At 32.4% G+C, this 24,768-nt stretch overlaps 1 protein-coding gene across 1 annotated transcript; it reads right to left on the bottom strand.

Moving 5' to 3' along the window:
- Positions 1-206: 206 nt before the first annotated feature.
- Positions 207-23,660, bottom strand: Fnta (farnesyl transferase alpha). Its single transcript, XM_072538003.1, has 5 exons — positions 23,435-23,660; positions 23,256-23,379; positions 22,857-23,087; positions 21,852-22,052; positions 207-9,783 (listed from the first exon to the last, which is right to left on the bottom strand). The coding sequence occupies exons 1-5, from the start codon at positions 23,568-23,570 to the stop codon at positions 9,483-9,485; spliced, it is 993 nt and encodes a 330-aa protein (XP_072394104.1). The 5' UTR covers positions 23,571-23,660; the 3' UTR covers positions 207-9,482.
- Positions 23,661-24,768: the final 1,108 nt, after the last annotated feature.

Here is a 24,768-nt window from a genome sequence, read left to right as displayed (position 1 = left end):
ACTATTTGAGGGTCTCAGTTGTTATATAGAGGTCATCGTATTTGCAGAAATCAACATCTACTGAACGAAGAGTCTAACAGTGGTATATTTATATCGACCGAATGTACATCTGGGAGCCGAAACATCAAATAAAGTATTTGTTTTACAATTCTGATTTATATCTCAAGGTTATAATTTAAAAACAAAAAAAAAATTAAAAAACATGGTTAAAACTGAAAAATTTATTTTTACATTAAGGTCTTTTAAAATTTAATTTACAATAGTGAAATTATACTATCATATTTACGTTATTGAGATTACAAAAACCATGTATATTATTCCATTCTATAATCTTTATACATACTCATACTTTCTGGCATTCTTGGGACTCAATTTTATGCGATGTAGAATTTGTTTCTAGTTCTCTTCTACCTTATTTCTTATACATTATATATATATATATATATATATATATATATATATATATATATATATATATATATATATATATATATATATATATAATCTTCCGTTTCAGACAATTCGAGTGAAATTACTCTTTTAGGCTTGTGTAATACGCAATAACGTAAATAAGAAGATACGATAATAAGCTTAATTCCATGGCTTTAATGTATTGAAGGAATAAGTAATGTAAAAAAGATATAAATGTGTTATAAGTTCAATACACTGGAATGTGCATCTGAAAATATAAAAAATGTTACAATTGTACGCTTCGAAATTCAATTATATAATACATTTCCACAGAATATCCCTTAAATTTAAATCCGTTATATATGTGTCAATGTAGAGAAATGAAAATACATCTCGAGTGAAAGTATCATTCTTTAATAGATAGCTATTCCAAAAAGAGTTAAATAATACTGTTGATTTAACATGATACCGTCTCAAATAAACCTCAAAATTAACTGCTAAAGCTGCTAAGAGTATACAATTCGAAAAACAGGAAACCAACCACCTGTTAGTGTTTTTGCATCAGAAATGGATGCTTTAGAAAAATTTTGTATTTACACTGGGGTGCAAAATTAACCGGACACTCAGATTTTTTTGTTTTTTGTTGGTGTTTAGATCAAAACTTGTTTAATTTATTTGAATTGTATTTTATGCCTTATTAGCGATAACGTTTTTTTCTTGTTTGAACTTGTTTAGATGTTTTGTGCGAACAATAAAACTTTTACACATACGTTTTGTTATTAATGTAAAATAGTGGCTTAGTATTAATTTAAGTTTATTGTGGTACTGTACCTGATTATAAGTTCGGCTGTAGGTTTTTGTATTGCCTCCTGTTTAAAACTTACATTAAAAAAATTATGACAGAAGAAGTAGCACAAGCTGTTGCTTTACAGGATGATGGGCGGAGCATTCGTTACATCGCATATGCTTTAGGAATTTCTCGAAGTACAGTGTTGGATGCAATACAAAGATTTCGGGAAACAGGACAATACACCAGGAGCCCAGGTCAAGGTAGACGAAGAACCACAGTCAAGTTGAAGATCGCTTTCTTAGGTTACAAGCGTTACACGATCGTACACAATCGGCACCAGTACTTGTTTAACGATTAAATGATGTCCACAGAAACACAGTTTTCGTTTATAGTGATAAACTATATGATATAGATATAGAGTGTCCGGTTAATTTTGCACCCCTATGTATATGGGATTAAATCACAACTGATTATAATGATAATTGCATTTCTTTTGACGTGTCGAATTTTAAATTCGGAAATCCTTTTCAAAAATATTTAGGTTAAAAAATTATTATGTTAACCTGTATATGTTTATCCCTTTCCTTCATATATATGAATATTCCTTTCATTCATATTTTCTGTCAGTGTCACATTTTTATACATGTTTATAACGGATTGATAACCCGGGCGTAATTTTTTTTATCAACCAATAATCGGAATAATTGTAACACGTGTTGTATCGCAATAGGAGTTTCAGAACGATTGATAACCTTTCTAAAATGATTTCCAGAACTCAAACGAGATCCCGATGGCCGTACGCAGTTTTGTGACACCAAACAAAATGTTTTCCTGGGAGGTGGAGTGGTAGACGAGGACCAACAGAGTAGCCCTTAAAATCTCCAGATCTTACACCTCTAGATTTTTTTCTCTGGGGTTACTTAAAATCGAAGATTTATTTAGATAAACCGCAAAATCTACAATAGTTGCAAGACCGAATTAGAGACGGCGTTATTCGTAATAATTAATTTAATATTGCAGTTCGTTTATTGTAAAATTATTCTTTGATTAATTAAAAGACCCTTTTTATTATTATTTCATTATTAAAAGACCTTTTTAAATGGGGTACTACGAGACCCATATTTATTAAAAAAAAGTACGGTAACGTCAGCTGTCAAAACTGGTGAAGTCATCATTGTCGCACATTAATAAAAAAACCGACGTTTTAAATTAAAAATCGACCTATTTCACAATTTTGACCTAAAATAAATTGTTTGCAAAATAATGAATTTGTTCCATAGTTTAGCCGCTCTCTGTATAAGTATTTATTTATTTATTCGGTAACAGAATTACTATCTGTTCTCTTTGGATCTTATGACTTTTAACAAGAGCACCGCTTGTTTAAATACATCTTATTTTGAATATGACAATTTATAACGTAGGACTAATATATAATCCTTTATTCTCACTTGCACTATGCACCTAATTTTGAAATAGCAATGTTATTCCAATAACAAATATTTTATTGATTCTAGTGTTGAGAAAATGTCACATTACATAGTTCGTCGTATGGAATGTAGAGTAATAGGGATATTCTGTATATCTAAGTACATAAACTTTCATGTAAATATTACAAGACGATCACTTTCTACTAACAGAAATAGTAAAACAGAATATAACAATAAAAAATACTTTCACTTTTCTAAACTTTTTTTACTAATCTCACCGAGGTACATCGGTGAGGCTTTAATGATTGAGTTTGGCGATTTCATTTTCGGAAGCCATTCGTATAACCTTCCGACTCAGATTTATAGCTACTGACCTATAGCTTTTTATATTAGCTAGACACTTTCACGATTCCACTCCTTATAGAACAGAAAAGACCTCGTGTCAACTGCATGTTGTGACCTTTTTTAGTAGATTTTTCCGATTTTTGATTCAAGTAAATAGATACCTAACGTGAGATACTTTAACAAAGAGTTTCTGGAGATTCAAAGACTCATCTTCCAATGCTTCACGGAAAATATGTTCAGATTATAAAGTGGATAGCATTGGCGAGCGAATACATCTATGTCGTACAGCGTTTTGACTACTTATTTAATTTCATCTGACAGTGAGCCTCAGAGTTTTATTCTTACCGTTTGACCCCAGTATAATCTTGATATTATTTGAACATCTTGACAGTCAGTGTTTAGTTCTATATTATCAATGTTTAACAACTTAGTATAGTCTATGTATAGTATACCTCATCAAACTCTACATCATGAAATTAATAAGTCTATATATTGTTTTAAATGAACGTATTTTTTATTGCTGCATTTGATTAGCATTTGATTTCATGCAGAAAAAATAGGAACAAGAAGCTGTAAATATTCCGCAAATTACAAATCATTTACATATAAATATCAAATCAATTGACTAACGGAAAATTACATCAGTACAAAAAGAATATTTATTATACGGAGATATTGTATAAATTACAAAAACTTTAAAATTTTTATTAGATAACTGTTAAAAAATTTGATTGAATCAATATAAACATAATCTATTCTTTCTACAATTTCCGTTGCATTTTATCATTGACACAACTAGTCCTCATAAAATTAACGACTTTATAATTTCACTACATTATGTAGTATTTCAAATATTAATATTGGTAAAAACACAACTCAATAATTAGTTCAGTTTCATTAAGGAGGAAAAGTGATTCTTACCACATTGCGCTTTTAAGAAAAGTAATTGCGGCATTAGAGCTCAGTAAATCCCACAATATGAGGATGATCCAAAAGCTCTACTTGAATCAAAAGGCAGAATTAAGGATTACCGACGATTTATTTACAGAACAAGAGATCCGTAAGGGCGTGAGACATGATTGCATCCCCTCCCGTCTGCTGTTTAACATTTATGTAGAAAAGATTTGTTAACTTGCACGGCAGAATGAAAAAGGTATCAAAATATGTATGCTGATGATACAGCTATCATAGTAGACAACATAGAAAAATTATAAGAGGTAGTAAATCATATTAATATAGTGGTAGGTCTCAACATTAACATCACAAAAACGAAATTAATGATATTCAGCACACAATGTCATATTTTTTTTTGTTACACTCTTTAGCAATAAAAACACAAATAATGTTCTATAAGCTAATTTGCTGGCTTCAGAGCAAAGGGCACCTACGAGTATTAGCTTGGTGAGGTCTTCTCCAGTGACAATACCACTTAAACCGTTTCTCAGGTCAGGTCATTATGTTCTATTAGAGGTTAAAGTAAGGGGTTACTGTGCGATTCCAGTCCTTCATGGTGCTTCGTGCTATATTTAGTGATCACATCCTGTATGAACGGGATTCTTAGGTCTTCATGAAGCGTTAGGTTTGACACATACCAGGATGCATCAGTTCACAGTATTTTCGATTGGCTTCTTTGAATTATGGTATTTTGACCTGCTCGCACATCCCCAGAGTTGGATTCCATACATCCAGATAGGTTTTATGATAGCTTTATAGACAAGGATTTTATTTTCTAGGGCCAGTTTCGATTTCCTACCAACTAGCCAGTTTAGATCTTTCATTCTTAGGTCAATTTGTTTCCGCTTCTAAGAATAGGTTCCTTCCAATTGAGTTTTGAGTCAAGATGTATTCCTAGGTAATTGGTGCTAGAGGATTGAAGAAGTTGGATATTGTTAAGTGAAACTGGGGGGTCTCTTCTCAAGGAAAAAGCCACTTGGACTGATTTTGATTCATTCATTTTAATTCTCCACTTGTTTCCACGTCTCATTTCATTCAAACTAATTACTATTCAACTTATTTTATTTAATTACTTCAGAACAATATCATTTCATTCAGTTGTACCTATAGTACCTATATATATTAGAAGCTATAGTTGGATTTTCGTCGACTACAAGGATGACAGTACCATCTGCAAATGTACCAGTGATGGTTTCATTATTGGGGGGTAGATCTGCTGTGTATAGCACATATAATATTGGTCCAAGAACGCTGCCCTGTGGGACACCAGATTTTATAGGAAAATTATTGGAATTTATTTCATTCACTCTTGTTCGGAATTCTCTCCCACTTGACTAACGTCTAGAAAGGCAGCTTTGCAGTACTGTTTGCTTTCCATTGCAGAATTTATGGAGTGTATTATTCTGTGAACCTGCTGTACCGTTGAGTGTTCTTTTCGAAAACCAAATTGGTGGTTGGGTATCAATTCCTCCATATTGGGGTCTGAATTAATTTTTTGTAACAATAACTTTTCAAGTTTCAAGTAAACAAGCTTTTGATAGTGTGAAAAGAGACAAAATGCTGGAAGACCTCCGAAATTTAGGTATACCAAAAAAATATGTTAGAGTAGATGGAGAACTGTCTCCCCTGTTTGACATCAACATGGGGGTGAGACGGAGACGCACTTTCAACCATGCTCTTCAACCTAGTTCTTGAAGCAGTCATCAGAAAAGCCAATGTAGCCGGGCATATAAACGCCAAAACAGTACAAATTACTGCATATGCAGACGATGTCGCCATTATTAGTAGAAGCAAGACACGAGTAATAGGAAGTGAAGAGGCGAGTATTTATTGCAAATAAATGTTACCATGGCTTAATTAGTCAACTAAGATCAGATAACGTCGCAAGAAAACCAAAATACCAAATATACAAAACCCTAATAAGACCGGTACTCACATATGGCTCAGAAACCTGGACACTCACTAAAAGAGAGGAAACGTTGTTAGCCACCTTCGAAAGAAAAATCTTGCGACACATATATAAGGGCACAAAAGAAAACGGAATATGGCGAAGAAGATACAACTCTGAACTATACAAAATATACCAGGATCCGGATATTATAACATTCGTTAAAATACGTCCGCTCCGTTGGATAGGACATATAGAAAGAATGGAAGAAGGCGAAATACCAAACAAAATATTCAAACAGATGCCAGTAGGAAAAAGAACAAGAGGAAGACCGAAGCTGAGATACTTAGAACAAATAGAAAATGATATAACAACCTTAAAAATAAAAAACTTGAGAAAAAAAGCACGAAACAGATCAGAATGGAAAAGAAACCTGGAACAGGCCAAGACCCAAAAAGGGTTGTCGAGCCAGTGATGATGATGAAGACACGACTAATGGAAACGTTCAATGAAATTGATCCTGAAGCACAAAAATTAAAATAAACGAAACAAAAACTAAGTACATGATCATCAAAAGAACACCTGAGAATGAAAATAATATAGCAATAGACAACTATACTATTGAACGTGTGGATGCCTTCACATATCTGGGCACAGAAATCAATCAGAAGAATTTCGTAAGTAACGAAATTAATGCACGTATTTCCAGTGTAAATCGTACATACTATGCTAATAAAAGATTGATGACAAAAAACCAAAATGACTATCTACAGAACTTTGATTAGACCCGTAGTGAGCTATGGTTGTGAAACCTGGGTAATGACGAAAAAAGAGGAAGCCCAGCTCAGGACATTCGAGAGAAAGATACTGAGAAAAGTATAAGGCCCGGTGCAAGAGGAAGACGGCACATGGAGAATCAGGAGAAACTACGAGGTTAATGAACTGAATGAAGGGTATGACATTGTAAAATTTGTGAAAAGTCAAAGACTGTTATGGCTGGGACATGTTCAGCGACAAGAAGACACGAAAACGACAAAGAAGATGTTACAGTGGAAGCCGGTAGGAAGGCGGAAAAAAGGAAGGCCCAGGATGAGATGATTGGATGACGTGGAAGACGACCTGAAAAACATGAATATAAGACAATTGAGGAGAAGGGTCGAAGAGAGATCTGAATGGAAGGACATAGCCAGGCAAAGACCCATCCAGGGTTGTGATGCTAGAAGAAGAACTTTTCAAGTATTTTGGATGCAATTGGTAGACTTATTGGTCTGTGATGAAATCTCATTCGGATTTTTTCCTGCTTTTGGAATTAGTATTTTATTTCAGCGGTCTTAAAGAGCTTTGGCCAATAATTTGACTGAATGGCATTGAATATGAGAGTAAACAGTATGATTCCTTTATCTGGTAGTTCCTTTTCATCTTGGGTGATATTTTGTCCAGCCCAGGAGATTTTCTAATGTTTAAATATTGAATTTCTTTTTTGGTTAAAGGTTTCATTACTGGTATGTTCGCTGGAATGTTATTTATGTCTCTTTCTAGATGTTTGGCAAATAGCATTGTTTTTCCTCATCACTTCTGGCTCACTGTAGTGTTGGTACCTGTTGGGTTCTAATTGGAGGTACCGGACTTTTATGTTTTTTTGGAGTTTTGATCGGTTTCCATATTGAGTAGTCGGGAAAATGTCATATGAAATCTCAGTTGAAAATAAATGACAAACCTATAGCCAGAGTTGAAAAATTTAAATATCTTGGACCTGCCTTAAACAGTAAGTTGGATTTCTACAAATAAGTGAAGATACGAGTAGCAATAGCTAGAAGTACTTTTATTAGATTCAGTAACTACTGCGAATCGCCGTGAAACTCATTGGCGTAACCATACAGTACATAATGTACGGTAGCGAGACCTGGTTACTTACCTCATTACCTGGCCATATACCTCAACATACTCTACGAAGAGAAGAGGCCTTGTTGTCTGTGTAAAAATGAAATACTACTTAGAAATAATAACATACAACTCCTAATCCATGATGACGTCCCCAATTTAGCAGCAATGCGACTTAAATCCAGAAAACCACCAATAGTACCGAATTAACAGCTTTGCAACTGATAAGTTAAATGTCACCAGCAGTTAGCCCACATTGTAGACTGAAACAGCTTCACACGAAGTATGTAATTTTATTAAAGCAGTCCAAAAGCCAGATGGCTTTGACCAGCCAGGAAACATATTGAAGAGTTGATAAAGGTTTACATTAGCAAGAATCATTGGATTAGTCTTAAGTTTGAACAGTGATTTCTAGTTTACTTACTATTTACTTTATAATACATATTTCTCCACAGACAGAACTAGTTTTTCTATATTTTTCATTCAAAAACCTGATGTTTTGACACCAATTTTAAACAATATCCTAAATGGTAGCTGCTATCAATGACATGCATATGCGTACTGCATAGTTTTTTTAACCAATGTTGCAAGTTTTAAAAATTATTGTTTACTTATTACAACTAAAATAACACTTTATTTGGAAGAATTTAAATAGCTGATCAATGATATGCAAGGGAAGTTCCAGTAGGAAAATTCCAAAAAATTAATATTCACGATAAATACTCGTTAACCCTTTATTGCATCATATGCTGAAAGGGATTTACCCCAAAAGAATATACTTGAAATAACTTCACATTAAAATTAAACAGATATAAGGCAAAATTTTTGGTTGTTATTTATTTATTTTACGAATTAATTCATGAAATAGAACTGGTTCTATCTGCTAGTTTATTCTGATGTGCATTTAATAGTGCTGCCAACCTACCAACTAGGCAAACTCTAGGATCAATGTATATTGCTTTAGTTGCATTGAATGTTCTCTATCACAATGACCACAAAACGCTAAAAAATGACATGTAAGAAGATAATTATTGACGCCACTAATGGTACGCGCAGGTATAGCACCACCAAGCTCAGAAGATGTATGATACAGGAGGGAAAGATCTACTTAAGTGATACCCAAGACAGTTGGCGAAATTGCAGTCATTATAGGCACATTTCAATACCTCATAGCATTTTGTCCCAACTCTTCTTCTTATTTGATAGCCAATATGCTTGTTCATTGACGAATTGGTACCTCTAAGGAAGGTTGTCATTGTATCTTTTGCGGGGTCGTCTGATACTTCTACAGATTGGTGATTTATCTCTTGCTATTTTGACCACAAGGGTCTCACACATTCTGCTTGTGTAGTTATTCCATTCTTTTTCTTTTTATTGCCAATTTGACTGTACGTTACATTTTCTTCTAATGTCTTCACTTTCCTTTCGATCTCAGCATATTTCCTGTAACTTTTCTCAGTACTCTGATCGTCCTAGCCGTTTCCAGTAACCTTTGTGTTGTGGCTGTATCAGGTCTTAGTTCTGATGCATATGTCATTATTGGTCCTACTCTCAGAGTATTTAAATTTTTTTTAAAAGAACTTATAACATGCAATAAAGGATTAATATATAATACATTTAAATAAAATAGTATAAACATCAATTTTTTGGTAAATTAATAAAATCACATTCCCATTTTCTATATAAACATATATCCTGTATATTTATATATCACAACCCCGAAATAAATATACCTCCGTTGCCAAAAACTCAATCGCCCAAACGAAAATAATAAAATTTTCAGTGCTTAATTGCTGGTAGTACCCGAAGCCTCGTCAGATTTACTAGAATTTTGAAGCGTGTCCAGCATATGTTGCCAATAGTTTGCTCTTATTTTATCATACTTGTTGATTAGGTCTTCACAAAGTTGTTTTGCTCTTTCTAACGTGTACTCGGAATCTCCAGAACCTTCAGTGATTTGTTCATAACACATGTCTACAATTATAGCTAGCAAAAAGGGTGATCTATTGCCGGATTCATATAGACTGTTACAAAATTCGGTGACTTTCTTGTTGTTGCTTAATCCAGCTTTGTCGTGAAGTAACAACCTAAAAATATATGGAAATATTAATTGTAATTATAGTTCTCAATTTATTTTTGAAGAAAATTACCAAACCAAAACATTTCCTTTAGAAGATCAATGTTGTTCTAATATTTCACGAGAAACTTTCTACTAAAAATATATTGAACAGAAAATTGATGTGTTTGTCAGTGTTGAATCACTGTTGCCAATGGAAAAACAGAAAAGGTGATACCTCAGTTTATATGTTAAATTAAAAACGGATTATAAAAATATTTTTAACACACAATAAACTGCTAAATCTAGGATATAGTTCGAGCATCATCTCTTTTACAGCTCTGATCTTATACCCAATGATTTATTTTTTTTTCTCTCCAATATTATATTATAGTCCAGTCTTCAGAGATTGGACCCCAAAAAATCATACGAACAAGCTGAACTTTGCCGAGAATATCAATTTTGGGACCCCAAAAAAGATGAAAAAAAGTTTACCACTTTAACCCGGTGGATGACGGATGAAATACTAAATTTGATGAACAAAGATGAAGAGTATATAAGGACAAAAATAAATTATTGTACCAGCAAACACAAAACGAAATACGGCGACAAATTCGAATAGCAAAAGAAAATTGGTTAAAAGAAAAATGTGATGAAATAGAAATGCTACAAAATAAACATGACAGCTTTAATTTACACAGGAAAATAAAAGAATTAACTAGAAGATCAGAATACAAACCAAATATACTAGTTGATGAAAAGGGAGACACAGTAATGGATACAGAAAACAAATTGATGGTATGGGCAAACTATATAGAACAGCTGTTTAATGACAAACGAGACAAAATAGATAACGAATATTTCGTTGAAGAGACTGGACCAGAAATAACAGAAGTGAAGTAAAACACAAAATTAAAGAAATGAAAACTGGGAAAGCAGTAGGACCAGACGAAATACCGACAGAAATATTGCAACTTATCGCCGACTGCAATATACGTATTATTTTCGAATTATTTATTAATTATAATGATACAGATGAGAAGAAATATAGTCTCACAAAACATTATACATGAAAATGACATTGAAACGGTTGAAATACCTGGGAGTAGAAATATATGCCGACAAATAAGAAGATGGAGAAATACAGAAGAGAATAACGCAGGTAAACAGAGCTTATTTTGCCCTCACCCATATATTTCGGTCTAAAAATGTCCACCGAAATACAAAGATGAGAATCTATAAAATCTTAATTCGACCAATAGCATGCTATAGCAGTGACGCATGGGTCCTGAAAGAAACATCTAAAAGCAAACTCGACACATTCGAAAGGAAAGTACTGAGGAAAATACTAGGACCTGTGAGGGAAAACGAAATCTGCAGAAGTCGATACAACAACGAGCTTTATCAACTTTATAAGGAAGCACCACTGTCAGACTTCATTAGAATACAAAGATTGCAATGGGCCACATGTGATAAGAATGGGAGAAGATAGGCTACCAAAAAGAGCACTGAATGCTAGAATGCAGGGAAAGAGACTGGTTGGATAGCCAAGAAAGCGCTGGGAAGACACAGTAAAGAGCGACGCACAAGCCCTTTTAGGAGTCCGTGTATGGACAAGATCAACCGCAGACAAGCAAGGGTAGAGGCAAAAAATAAAGGAGGCCAAGGCACAATTTGGGCTGTAGTGCCGTAGAAGAAGAATTGTCGAATTATTTAATATCAGATACAGAACAGGTATATTAGTTAAAGAATATCTTCTATCAACATTCGTGACTATACCGAAAAAGAAAAACGCCAGACAATGTTGCGATCACCGTACCATCAGTATCAGTCTAATGTGCCACATACTCAAAGTATTCCTAAAGATTATTCATCGTAGAATATATAAAGAGTTAGAACAAGACATTGGACAAACTCAGTTCGGATTTAGAAATGCTCAAGGAATCAGAGAAGTATTATATGCAGTAAATATGCTAATACAGAGATGTTTAGAAGTAAACCAGGACATCTATGCCTGCTTCCTAGATTATAACAAGGCATTCGATACAGTGAAACATAATCCGTTAATAAAACTACTGAGAACAAAACATCGACACACGGGATATAAGCATAATAAATAATCTGTATTATTAACAAGAAGCTGTCATAAGAATAAATACTTTAAAAACTAATAAAATAAAAATCAAAAAAGGTGTTAGACAGGAAATATTCAAAAAAGCATTAGAAGATGAAGTAGCAGGCATAAAAATAAATGGCCTACCCATACGTGAAATTAGATATGCTGATGATACAATACTAATAACAGAAAATATTACAAATCTACAAAGAATTTTAGATAAGGTTGTTGCAGCGAGTGAAGAATTTGGTCTGTCACTAAACATAAAGCAAACAAAATTCATGGTTATATCAAAGAAAAATATTAGATACATCAATCTACACGTAAATAATAAGACGATAGAACGAGTTCAGAATTATAACTATTTAGGGACAAACGTTAATGAAACAAACGATTATACCAAAGAAATTAGAGTTAGAATAGAAAAGGCTAGAAGTGCATTCAATAATATGAAACAAATATTATGTTGTAGAGACCTCAGCCTAAATCTTAGAAAACGAGTACTAAAGTGTTATGTATTTTCTGTTCTTTTGTATGGTGTAGAGAAATGGACTTTAAATATACAATGTCTCAATAAATTGGAAGCATATAAAATGTGAACATATCGAAGAATGCTGAGAATCTCCTGGACAGACAGAATAACCAATGAAGAAGTACTAAGAAGAATAGAGAACAGCAGGGAGATACTGGATTCCATCAAAATAAAAAAAACTACAATATCTGGGTCATATAACACGTGATGACAGATATGAATTCCTAAAACTAATAATGCAGGGAAAGATTCAAGAAAAGCACAGCTTTCCTTGAATCTTTCCCTGCACACAGAAGAAGAATGTCCTGGCTGAGAAACCTCAGAGAATGGTTTGGATGCAGTTCAACTGAACTCTTTCTGGCTGTAGTGTCAAACGTTAGAATAGCAGTGATGATTGCCAACCTTCGTCGCGGAGATGGCACGTAAGAAGACGACTTTAATCCCCAGTCTTCCCACAAAACTCCCCTCATAGGGGAGTAAAAACGAAAAAAAAAAAATTGATTTAGCAATAATCTGTACGCCTTTAAGAAAAAAATGTTTCAAATAAAATATGTAGCTAAGGTAATTTTGAACAAAAATGGCTATTAGCACTTTTTGCGTATAATGAACTGTTCGGCTTGAAGCGACCGGCGCTTTTGAATGTCAGATCCTCGTACGAAATTAATGTTATTATAATAATAAAATTAATTATAATAATAAAATGTGTATCAACTCGACGGTAAAAAATCGATATGTTTTGTTCAGAGTGTCCTATCGACAAAAATCAAAATACGTTTTAAAGGTGAAGAGTGCAGCTTTCGTATGCAATTTTTGTATTTTGCCGCAAATCAAGTCAGTTTCTATAGAGCTGTTCAATAAATAAACTTCGCGATTTTTGCCATTTTTTACGATTCTCGTGAGATCAATAAAATGTATTACTTTCGTTGACCTATCGTAACGAAATTTCCATTGTTGGAGAACAGTCTTCAAAACCTATAACTTAATTGTAGATTTCTACATGATGGCTCTGTAATATTTTCAAACTTTAACATAAATTACAGTTTTCTATCATTATATCCATAGGCTGAGTTGCCAAGTTGTGTAGACAGTAATTTTATCAAATACACTATAACTTTAGTACATTACTAGTAGACCAAGTAAGCAAAGATATCTTTAACAACATCTTTATATATAATAGTATAATATTTTACTGCTCTGCTGTGTCAATCGGAATATAATATATCAAATAAACAAAGTTAATGATAATTCATAATTTAGTGGACCTGACGTAATCATGTAGTGACGTCGATCTACGAACAAAACAATGAAATCAGGCATTGCTAAAAACATGCAGTTCTCTTCAGTGCGTTATCGTAGCGAGACAGAGACAAACTAGTTTTTGCGTTAGTGAAATAGCTTTAATATTTTACTTTTTTTTTTGTGAGCAATCGTTCACAATTCAATTAATTGATAACTTTGTATCTAAATTATTTCGTCTTAAAACATAATACCAGCAGAAGTGGTTTTAATTTATTTAAACAATAATTGTTTTTAAACAAATTGTATAAATCAATTTCATCTGCTTGAACAATTTTTTTTTCGGTTTTACGGATAATTCTGAATAAAAAAGGTTTATTGTAATTTTTCTCTAAAGTTGATCGTTTTCAACTTATAAACAATTTAAAAATTAAAAAAAAAACGAAAAATGATGATTTTTAAGGCTCAAAAACACAATTATTTTGAATTCGCCAAACCTTGTTATATCAGTTTCTGATACTTTAGTTTGGGCTTATTTGATTTTAAAACATAGTTTTTAGTTGTTTGAGGTCCTTATCACAACCTAAAAATGGATTTATACAAAACTGTTTAATAAATTAGGACCACTTTTTTTATGGGCGACCTCTTGAATATTATTCTGCTGTATTTTATGAGAGTGATTACGTATGCAAAAAATCTCGTGGGAATATTTTTCCCAAGGAATTCAAGGTTTTCGTCTCGTATAAACATATTTTGCTATATTTAAAACCAAAATCCTATTATTATTCTATCATACATTGATTTGTTATTTATTTATTTGTCCTGTAGATTTCTTCAGTTCTTAAAAGTTTTATTTATAAGCCAAACTATAATAGTGCAATGTAAATATTTTACATTTTTACACAGCAATTTTTATCGGCAGTGAAGACGGGAAGTCGTAAATTTTTATTACATCTTTCAATGTGAGATAAACTAAAAATGCGATGACTAACTGGAATGTTTATGATTAGAGAAACATAACAGGTCATGTTTATTGGAAATACTCGATATTATTAGCACGTGCAAATCCTACCCTGTCGCCTAATTTCCTATGAAATTAAAATGGTGAATGTTTTTAGGGTCCATTTATTTTTTCGGGCATGCATATTTACGAGGTTCACGAGGTTCTGAAACATTTCTACGCATTTGCAGGAATATTTATTAGAAAAATAAGGCTCCATCCACACATATCATTGAAAAATGATTCATATTATCTTAACATTCTTATCGACAAAGAAATTATGTAGATAATTACGCGGCGATATCTGTGAATATCGTATTACCATTAAATTTATACGTGTCATCATAATTATATTAAATTTTTGTTGATAGTTAAAAATTAATGATCTGGTATTATTTAATATTTTAGTGGGAATTATATTATGAAAGGTCAATCGCCAAAAAGTTTACTAAAATATGCGAACATGTCTTCCTTTTGGTCTGTTTATTACTAGTTTCAGGTTTGTTATCTTCCTAATTAGTGCGTCTTCTTCTCTTCTTTGTATGTGTCCAAACGATCTCAGTCTTTGTGGATTAATAAATTTTACTATGTCTTCGCCTTCGGTTATATTTCTATTTCTTATTTCATGCTTCATTAGTCTTCTATATTCTCCTTGTTCTGGCTTTATTGGGCTGTGTATTCTTATAATTTTTCTTTCAATAATTCTTATTTTTTCTTCATCTTTTTCGTAACACATATTACTTCCGCTCCGTATGCTATCACCGGTCTAATTGCTGTTGTATATTTTTGTCTTTCTTTTTTTTTTTTTGCTGTTTTTTTATCTTTAAGTAGTGGGTGATATTTCCAAAACACCCCGTTTTTCCCCCGCCTTGTGTGCGTGGTAGAGTCATACGTTGGATGTATGATTTGGGGTGGTTGATGCGTATTTAGTTATCACGGTTCTATTTGGTCTATTTAGTTAGTCTGTTTCCGTATTCGACCACTTTATAACGCCAAATGAGTATGTGGAAAGTGGTATTGCGTATGTGTTTATTACTTTACTACATACTTGGAATTAAGTTTGCTTTTGAGTATTATTATCCAGATTTAGCCATACAGCTCACACTCCCTCTAAGGAGAAAATTCACTCATCCCTTATACCTATGGTACTAAAACGATTGAATTCTGGTGGGACTCTTTCCGTGTTATCGAGCCCTAGATGACTTGGTATGTTAAAGTATATCCCAAAAATTTTCGTACACATCTGGACGTCGCGAGGAGTACAGCTTTCTGCTTGGCCTTATAGAGATGTACATTGACATCATGAATATTATTATTATTATCCAAATTTAGCCATACGGCTCACACTCCCTCTAAGGGAAAAATTCACTCATCCCAGATACCTACTCTTTCCATGTTATCGAGTCCTAGGTGACTCGAATTATGAACAAAATTAAAGGAAGAGCCAGAGAAATTATTTCTGTATACGGCTGTAAATACTGGCCGTCAATAAAATCAATTTTTGTCTAAAATTTGCTATAAAAATAGGCCAAATCAAATGCCTTTGCAACAGCAGCCATTCAACAATAGTCCAAGAGGGACATTTCAACCCCCTAAATTCCAACAAAATCAACAAATCACTCAATATGCACAAAATTCTACAACTAACCAACCTAATTTTCATAAACCAGATCCATCTCAATCATATAAGCCAACACCGATAAGCGTATCCACACGCCAAATCCGCAATAGACCCCAATCTCAAAGAAACATCCGCTTTCAACAAACAGCCACCCCCTGATTCACCGTAGAAGAGCTCTTTAATATCGAACAACAAGAGCAATTATGATGAAGGTATAGAGACACATACCCAGATTACTCTTACTATGAACAAAAAATCCAAAAATATGAGGACGGAGATGTAAAAGATTTTAAAAAGAAAAAGAAGAAACGTAGTAGAATTGCATTCCTATGCTAACAAAAGAGAGCTTCCTTACATTAAAATTCAAAATCCTCCTCTTAAACTTCTTATTGATACGGGAGCCACTAAATCTTTCCTTAATCCTGATATAGCCATAAATTCTACAAAAATAATATTAAATATGAACCACTTATAGTTACATCAATTTTTCAGAATCACTCAGAAGATTATTGTATAGAAATTCCAATTGTTCTCGGATTTAACAAGTATATTAACTTAAAATTTTATCTTTTCAAATTTCACAACATTTGATGGTCTTACTCTTAAAATAAGGTTAATAAAGCCCAATTTTATACAGTCCACCAAGAGCCCTAAACAATTACACAAGTCAAATTGCAAGTAAAAGAAACATCAGGTAAAATCGTCATCCCAAGACAAGAAGTCGAAGGTGCCATCCTAAGAGAAACTCTCACTGTCGCATATAATCAACTTGCCTGGACCGAGCTAGTCAATAACACGAGTATATCCAAGTAGCACTAACTGATCATATCAAAAGTCAACCAATAAATCTAAGAATGTCGATCCTCTCCTAAGTTCATCATCCAGACAGCCCATTAACATTTACTAACCAAATAAAATACCATATACAAACCAGGGATGAAGTTCCAGTTTATACCAAGTCAAATCGGTATCCACACATCCATTAGGATGCTCGATCAAGGAATCATCAGACCGAGTCAATCGCCCTCGTCATCCCCAATGTGGGTCATTCCAAAGAAACCAGATGAACCAGGAAAAATTAAATGGCGAATAGTTGTAGACTACAGGAAGGTGAACGAGAACACCATTGATGACTGATATTAATTCCAAATGTAACAGACATTCTGGACAAACTAGGACACTGCCAATACTTTTCCACCCTAGATATAGCCAGCAGATTCCATCAAATTGAAATGGAAGAAGATATCTAGAAGACTGCATTTAACGTTGAAAATGGCCACTATGAATACCTGAGAGTGCCATTCAGACTCAAAAAAGAACTGTCAACATTCCAGAGAGTAATGGAGAACATACTAAAAGGACATATATGAGAAATATGTCTAGTCTACATGGACGACATTACTGTATTTTCAACCTCTCTGCAAGACACATAGTAAGTCTTAAGAAGATTTTTGAGAAATTAAGAGAAACAAGATTTAAAATACAAGTTGACTAGTGTTGCCCAAATGCAAAAACAAGACGAGACTTAGACAGTCTTGGTCTTGCGCCAATATACCTGGTCTTGGTCTTGGTATTGCACTCCCGGTCTTGGTCTTGCAGCCTGAGTCTTGCAGTTACCCATTAGCCTATTGCTATTTATTAAACGTTACTAGGGGAGTTTGAAGCCACGATCTAAGCGATCCGTGCCTATGCTCTAACTAACCCAGCTATCTACCATGCCCCACGAAAGTCAATCAAACATGGTTAAAACACAAAAAAACAAATTAATGACATAAACTTGACTGTATTTTAAAGAACATTTTCTGTCTAGAAAGGTATTGATGGACCTCCACCATATATGAAATGGAAATCTTAAAAAAGATTGGTACGTGGCAAAAATCCACATACAGGTATCAAGGGCACATAGGTGATAAGATAACAAACTATAATCCACTTAAAGCAACATAAATGTTATTAACAATCTTAGCTCTACTTTTATATAAAAAACTAACTCGAAAAAATAAAGAATAGGTAAGAAGCAACAGAAGTTATTTTAAATTAAGGAGATATCTACTTAATAAATACATTAATTTACCAAAATAAAGTAGTAGGAACATTTTTTTAGGAACCAGAATTTTGGTTTTTCAGGAAGAAATATTTGTAATTCTTTTTTGTGAAAAGATATTAGATGCTTCCTTAAACCTGAAGTGTTTCTGTTTTTCATTTTTATTTTAACCTTTCTATGTAGGCACAATTTAAACAAAACAATTTGGGATGCATGAATTTCGAAAAACTCATCAAATTTGCTTTTAGGTCTTTTAGATTTATAATTCCAACGCTTACTACTCCGACTAAAACTATTTGAATCTTTGTCCCCCATGTCAAACTGTAAACTTTTTAAATGAAGTTTAGTGATGTCGAAAAAGTAACTACTACTATAAATGTCCCTTACTATTCAATACCCTAAGTATAAAAAAAAAATAATAACAAACCGAGAATTATATATCGTTACTTCATTATTTGTTTACACGGTAAGCGACATTCTCTGTTATTAATAAACTTTTAGTAGCGCATTCAGCAAATTTGGTTTAACCGAATGATCTCATCGCACACTCAGCAGAAACAATGTTTAGTCTTAGGCCCATAAGATTTGTTTATTTAGATTCCTCCTAACTAAATTATAATGGGAAAAAAATTGAATTATGTTACATATTTTTTGCGTCTCATAAAGTCTCTAAGCATATACCCGAACTACAATACTCGCTAAAGCGACACTCCGTCCTAACTGCAAGACGCAAGAGTCTCGCAGGCTTAGTCTTGTTCTTGCGTAAATCTTGCACGGTCAGTCTTGGTCTTGATTAAATTAGGCGGTCTTGGTCTTGCGAAAACGCAAGAACAAGACCAAGACTGCAAGACCAAGACCCATTTTGGGCAACACTAAAGTTGACAAATGTGAATTCCTTAAGAAAAACTAATACTAATACTGGAGAATTTGCCGGCGTTTGAGATGGAATTATGTGTGATTCCACGTGCTTTTAATCTTCTACTAACTTATCCCGCCGTTATTCCCTGAGGTTTTTTTTTTGAGTGGACTGTATTATCTTGATTGTCTATGTTACATAAAGAATACGAGTAACTTGCAACTAACTTTTATTTCTTTACATACTATAGGTAACAGAAGCAGGTAGGTACAAAATGTGATACTATACGTTGTTACACAAAGTTGTTAATTTCGCAATTGCAGAGACAAATTTTCTTATTAAAAGAGACAAATTTTCTTATTAAAAAACCATACTTCTTCCGCGAGAGTTTCTAACTGACAATCGTGTCAACTTGACAGTGACAGTCAAGCGAATTTTAATAATGAACAAAGGAAATATTATATTTAAAAAATTACAGGGTTGTAAACAAAATCAGTTTACAACCAAATACTAATATAAAAATTACCACTAATATGTTGTGCAAGAAATACTATTGTTTATAAATACTAAAATAATTACCTAAAAACGCCTAAATAGGTGTTTAAAAACTAAATACGTTTTTTATAGATATATTACTTGTAGATGGAATAGTACAGTATCTACTATTCTAAGTTTCAGCATGCCAGTTAAAATTCATTCAAACCGATAACATTCTTATTAAATCTTGTTGTAATCTGCTGAAGTATTGTACAAAGTAATTGATGTGGCAACCCTGTTAGTATGAGATTCATTTGAAGCGTTTCGAGGCCGAAAGTAATGCTATCTATCGATGATAAATATTACCCATGTTTCAGATGGATCCATCTCTCTATGATACAATTTGATGGCGACAGTTCAAGATAATTCTTGTTTAACGAGATTTTTCATATGTTTAGGAAAAATTATTTAATGCTTTATTGCAAATATTTTCCACTTTTACAGTTTTATATATGTCGTTATTAAAATTTGTTTCAGTTTCTTACCGGTAGCTTTATTATAAACCGGAACATATTATTTTTCCTATTGTGACAAAACTTTAAATTCAAAAATTTTCAAAAAATTCATAAGTATTTCTTAGGGTTATATCTTTACGCTGTAAGAAAATTAACAAAATTGTATGTCTGTATTGTCAAAATTTGTCAAAATACTTCTAGTTGTCACATATACTTTCTTAAATTTTTCCAAATTTTTTGAATGTGCAGTTTGTCTTTTGGGGGTGCAGATAAACCTTAAACTTTTGGCTTATATGAGGTGTTCCAGATGTTAATAGATAGAAAAATGAACAACTTTAGTACAGGGTACGTTGGAAAGCAAATTATCTTGTTTTGTAAATTATTTCAAGCTAAAAATGCTAAAAATTTATTAATAACTTTTTCCATTTATTTATTATTTCATTGAGTTCAAACATCATAAAGAAAAGAATCTTTTGTTCTAGGACTACCCATCCAGAACTTTCAAATGAAATTATTAAACTGGAATGTTAGGCCATACAACTCATCTTTGAAATGGTGTGTTATTATTAGAAATGCATCTACCTTTATTGATAACTGATTACAAATCTACACATTCCTTATTAACAGTAAAACTACTGATATACAATTTTTTAAAACTGGTGATAGATATATTAAAAGGGACTCACATGGAGTGCAGATGAAAAATTGTAACTGTTGAAGAAAATATCAAAAAGACCTTATATAAAAGATCTACATAATAAATTATTAAATGTATAGCATATATGTAGCTAAGGCTGTAGGTATTTAAGAAGAAAAAGTGCACAAAGAAGTCAGTACTACAAGTTTTGTACAAGATATGTGGCACTTTGTTTAAAGACTAATCACAATCAAAACATATAGTACTGTTTCAACAATGTTTGTGTTTATTTAAGATAAGTCCAACTTATCTTCTATGTCAATTCTCTTTAAAAAACAAGACACAAGTTTCAGCTATGTTACAAACTTTATGAGAAAAGGCTCAGTTTACAAAAAACCTTCTTTTATGAGGACAATGGACCTGGTCACACAGATATTTTCAAAATGCAAAAATTAATTTATTTAAAGTATAAATTGTTAGAGAATCCTCTCTATTTAATAGATTTAGGCTAGAATGAGATGGAAACACATTTATGGAGACATGTGCCAACCCCCCAAACTTCTAGAGAGCCCCTCGCATACTAATATGATCCAAAATCAGATCCAAAGCATGCCTCGGTTTGCTATCACTACACAGAGAGAGAATACTCACTAAAGGAACTCTTAAATTTTGTTTTGTTTTAACGAAATGCATATCAAAGTAAAATTGATCATTTTCATCTTTGGATCACATCAGATAAGAACCTACAGAACAAAACAATGCTTTTTTCTGATAAATAGCTTTGATAAATAATGTCACCTTCATTAAATATTAAAATATTTACCATATGGTGCCAAAATTTTATTAATGGTTTGCTTTTATAACAGAATTTAGCAGAGTTACTGTAGGTTTCTAAGTCAAATGATTGCAGTAGACATATTTAAATGTTGCTTTTTAAAAAGAATACTGTAAATCTCTTTTGTATCAATTATTCTGTATACTTTGTAAGATACAATAAACTTTTATGGTTACCTAATGTCCAGGATCATTTTTTTATTTATGTTAGTTACCAATATGTTTACTTACCCTCTTAAATAATTCCATGCACTTTCATTTTCAGTAACAAGTCTTATGTTCTGCAATGTGTATTCAATTTCTCTCTCAAGAACCTCTTCTGTGAATCCTGTAGTATTATTAATAACAAAATATCTTTGGTTCCAGGCAGAATTATTCCTAATATCATCATTTATTAAATCATCAACATAATTTAGTTCCCCATCAAAAAGCCTAAAATGATTTGATAGAATAAGTTAATTTAAAAAACAAGTACAGTGAATAAATTGTATTTAACAATATACAGCTATTGAAAAAAAAACATAATAAATTTACAGATAAATAGACAAGTTCTATGCAGTTTTTCAGAGATCCTGACAGGGCCACAACTTCTGTAGTTTTTAAGAGATATGGACAGAATTGGTTAAAAAACTTCAATTGAGCAGTGGTCTAAATGTATAGCTGATAATAGTCAATATCAAAGAGATTCTTCAGTATCATTTTTAACTATACACTTAATGATGCACAGTTTCATAGTTAGCTTGTTCATAAATCAACTCAATGATGACAAATTACAACGGATAGCACCTAGAGCATCACACACCTAGACAAATATCCTAACGTCCCATCTCTACCTTCGTCACAAGATTTAAACATATGTAACATTTTTGGATGGTCATATATAAAAAGTTAAATTTATTGAACATGAATTTACAATCTGGAGAACTAAGAAATCACATAACAAAATGTGTGAAGATGGCATCAACAGCAACATACTTGAAATTTTGTACAAAATTTTGTTTTTTTTTGTTGCAGCTAAAATGTAGTGTGATAATAAATTTAAAACTTGAGCTGCTTAAAACACAGCAAAAATGGTAAAAGGAAATATAAGCAGGACAAATGAGGTTTAAATTTGTTCCTTCCTGTGTAAATGTGAAAGGAAATAAAAGCTCAAAATCACAATTATTTATTTTCTTTTTGTATCTTGTAGAAATTGCAAAAATCCATTTCGTCTTACTAATAGTAGATTTAACTTACTTGAATGTCTTAATAACCCACTGCCTGTGCTGCCAAGCATGATAATTTTTAGCATCCTTAACGAGAACAGCCTCTGTAAATTGTTTTTCTTTTGCAGGATCCTGCAGCCATTCCACAAGAATTTTCCTATGGTGCCAAACTTGATAATTTTTAGATTGTCTAAAAATTACTTTTTCAATACGATCTAATTCCTCATGAAGATCTTTATTTAATCCTTTGAGAAGATCACGCCTAAAAATAATATATTTAAAAATTATTAAACAGAATCAGAGAAACTATTAAGAACAAGTACAAACGCTGAACAACACATTACTTTGACACAAAACCAAAATATATAGAATGAATATAATTGCATTACAACAAAGATGAATAAAAACATTTAATATACTCTTGTGTTACCTGTATTGCCATACAGTATAATTAGCCGGATTTAAACTTGCAGCGGTTGTAGTTAAATCAAATGCTCTCTGGGATATTTCTTTGTTTTGTACAATTGCGCGAAAATAGTCGTAACAATCCACAACTAAAAAATTGCAAAGATTAAATATTTGTTTAAAATGTTTTATAGGTTATCTCACAAGCCTCAGTATAATCAATGGCTACAACTGGTTCATGAGCATCATCTTGTTTTACAGGTGTTACATCTTTCCAATCTGGTCTATCTCTATATAAAACGTGAGTTGGTTCATTTTCATCACTGCTTAAATCACTCATTTTTAATAAAATGGTAAAATTTGACTAGAATGTATATTAACAATAACTGGCAGCAGTGTGACCATATATTTTTTAGAGAATCTACCAACAATCAGGTTGAAAATCTACTAAAAACTACCAAATGATACTACGCATGCGCCATTGCACAAAAATGGTTTATGCTTTAAATATGTGACGTGACGTGAGAACCAATAGTATCGCCTTCTATTACAAAATATGCGGTTTAAATGTTAAATTGGTATTATAAATCATAGATGTCGTGAATGTGTAGTACTTATTTTCCATTTTATTTTTTCATACTTTTTTTACTAATAAAATAGGAATGTTAATAATTTCCTTTTGGAATCTTTTTCAAAATAAAAAAGGATTCATTCTGTCCTGTACAATTGTTCATATTTTCTTTTCATTTTAAATACTTTTCATAGATTATATTTAAAAATTTTGAAAAACAAACACCTCTTATGCTTATTGCCTTCTAACGAATAATGTTTACAGTTTACTAACAAAATAATGTTTACAGTTTACTAACGAAAGAATGAAACTGTTTAGAGTGATGAGTGATTATTGGTATGGCAATCGCTGAATCGCTGTTTAAAAGTTAAAGACTTTAAATAATTAGGTGGTATTATTCCAAACATCCATAATTCAAATTTTATGGGACTTATTCATATTTACATAAAATTTTAAGAGTGGTGAATAATTTATGGTTACCAATACGTGCCGATACTATTAAAAATTCTATCAAATTTTTTCTGATAACAAATTTAAACAGTAGATTTCCGAATAGAAACAGAAGTAGACATTATAGTAAAAACTACTAGAATATACCAAAGATTTCTTCCCTACTAAAAATTGTAAATTTACTTCAAAAATCTACCAAAAAAGTAGTTTTCTACTAAATATGGTCACACTGACTGGCAGTGACACTAGTGACAGTGACATATACCAGAGAACAACCGAACACAGAGAAGCGACAGTCCTTTGAAGTTACGTGGCCAAGCCGCCAATGACAGCTAACAACCAGAAAATTAATAGTCAGTGGGCATATCACACAATATAAATTCTTAAGAGCGTAGGCGCAAAATTTCGGGCCAATGTTTTTTAAATGCATTCATTTTTTTCGAATCCTGAAAAAACTAATAAGTATTTTTGAAAAATTTAAACGCAGAATGAAAGACTACATTATTACTGAGGGCCG

This window comes from Diabrotica undecimpunctata, chromosome 7 (assembly GCF_040954645.1).
Source record: "Diabrotica undecimpunctata isolate CICGRU chromosome 7, icDiaUnde3, whole genome shotgun sequence".
NCBI lineage: Eukaryota > Metazoa > Arthropoda > Insecta > Coleoptera > Chrysomelidae > Diabrotica > Diabrotica undecimpunctata.
This window is presented reverse-complemented; position numbering and strand designations above follow the sequence as displayed.

Excerpts from the sequence above, each read along its gene's own strand:
- Fnta (XM_072538003.1), bottom strand. The coding sequence starts at position 23,570 with ATGAGTGATTTAAGCAGTGATGAAAATGAACCAACTCACGTTTTATAT. Across the intron at positions 23,380-23,434 it reads CATTGATTATACTGAGGCTT|TTGTGGATTGTTACGACTAT; the intron begins GTGAGATAACCT and ends GCAATTTTTTAG. Across the intron at positions 22,053-22,856 it reads TGGGTTATTAAGACATTCAA|GCTTTTTGATGGGGAACTAA; the intron begins GTAAGTTAAATC and ends AAATCATTTTAG.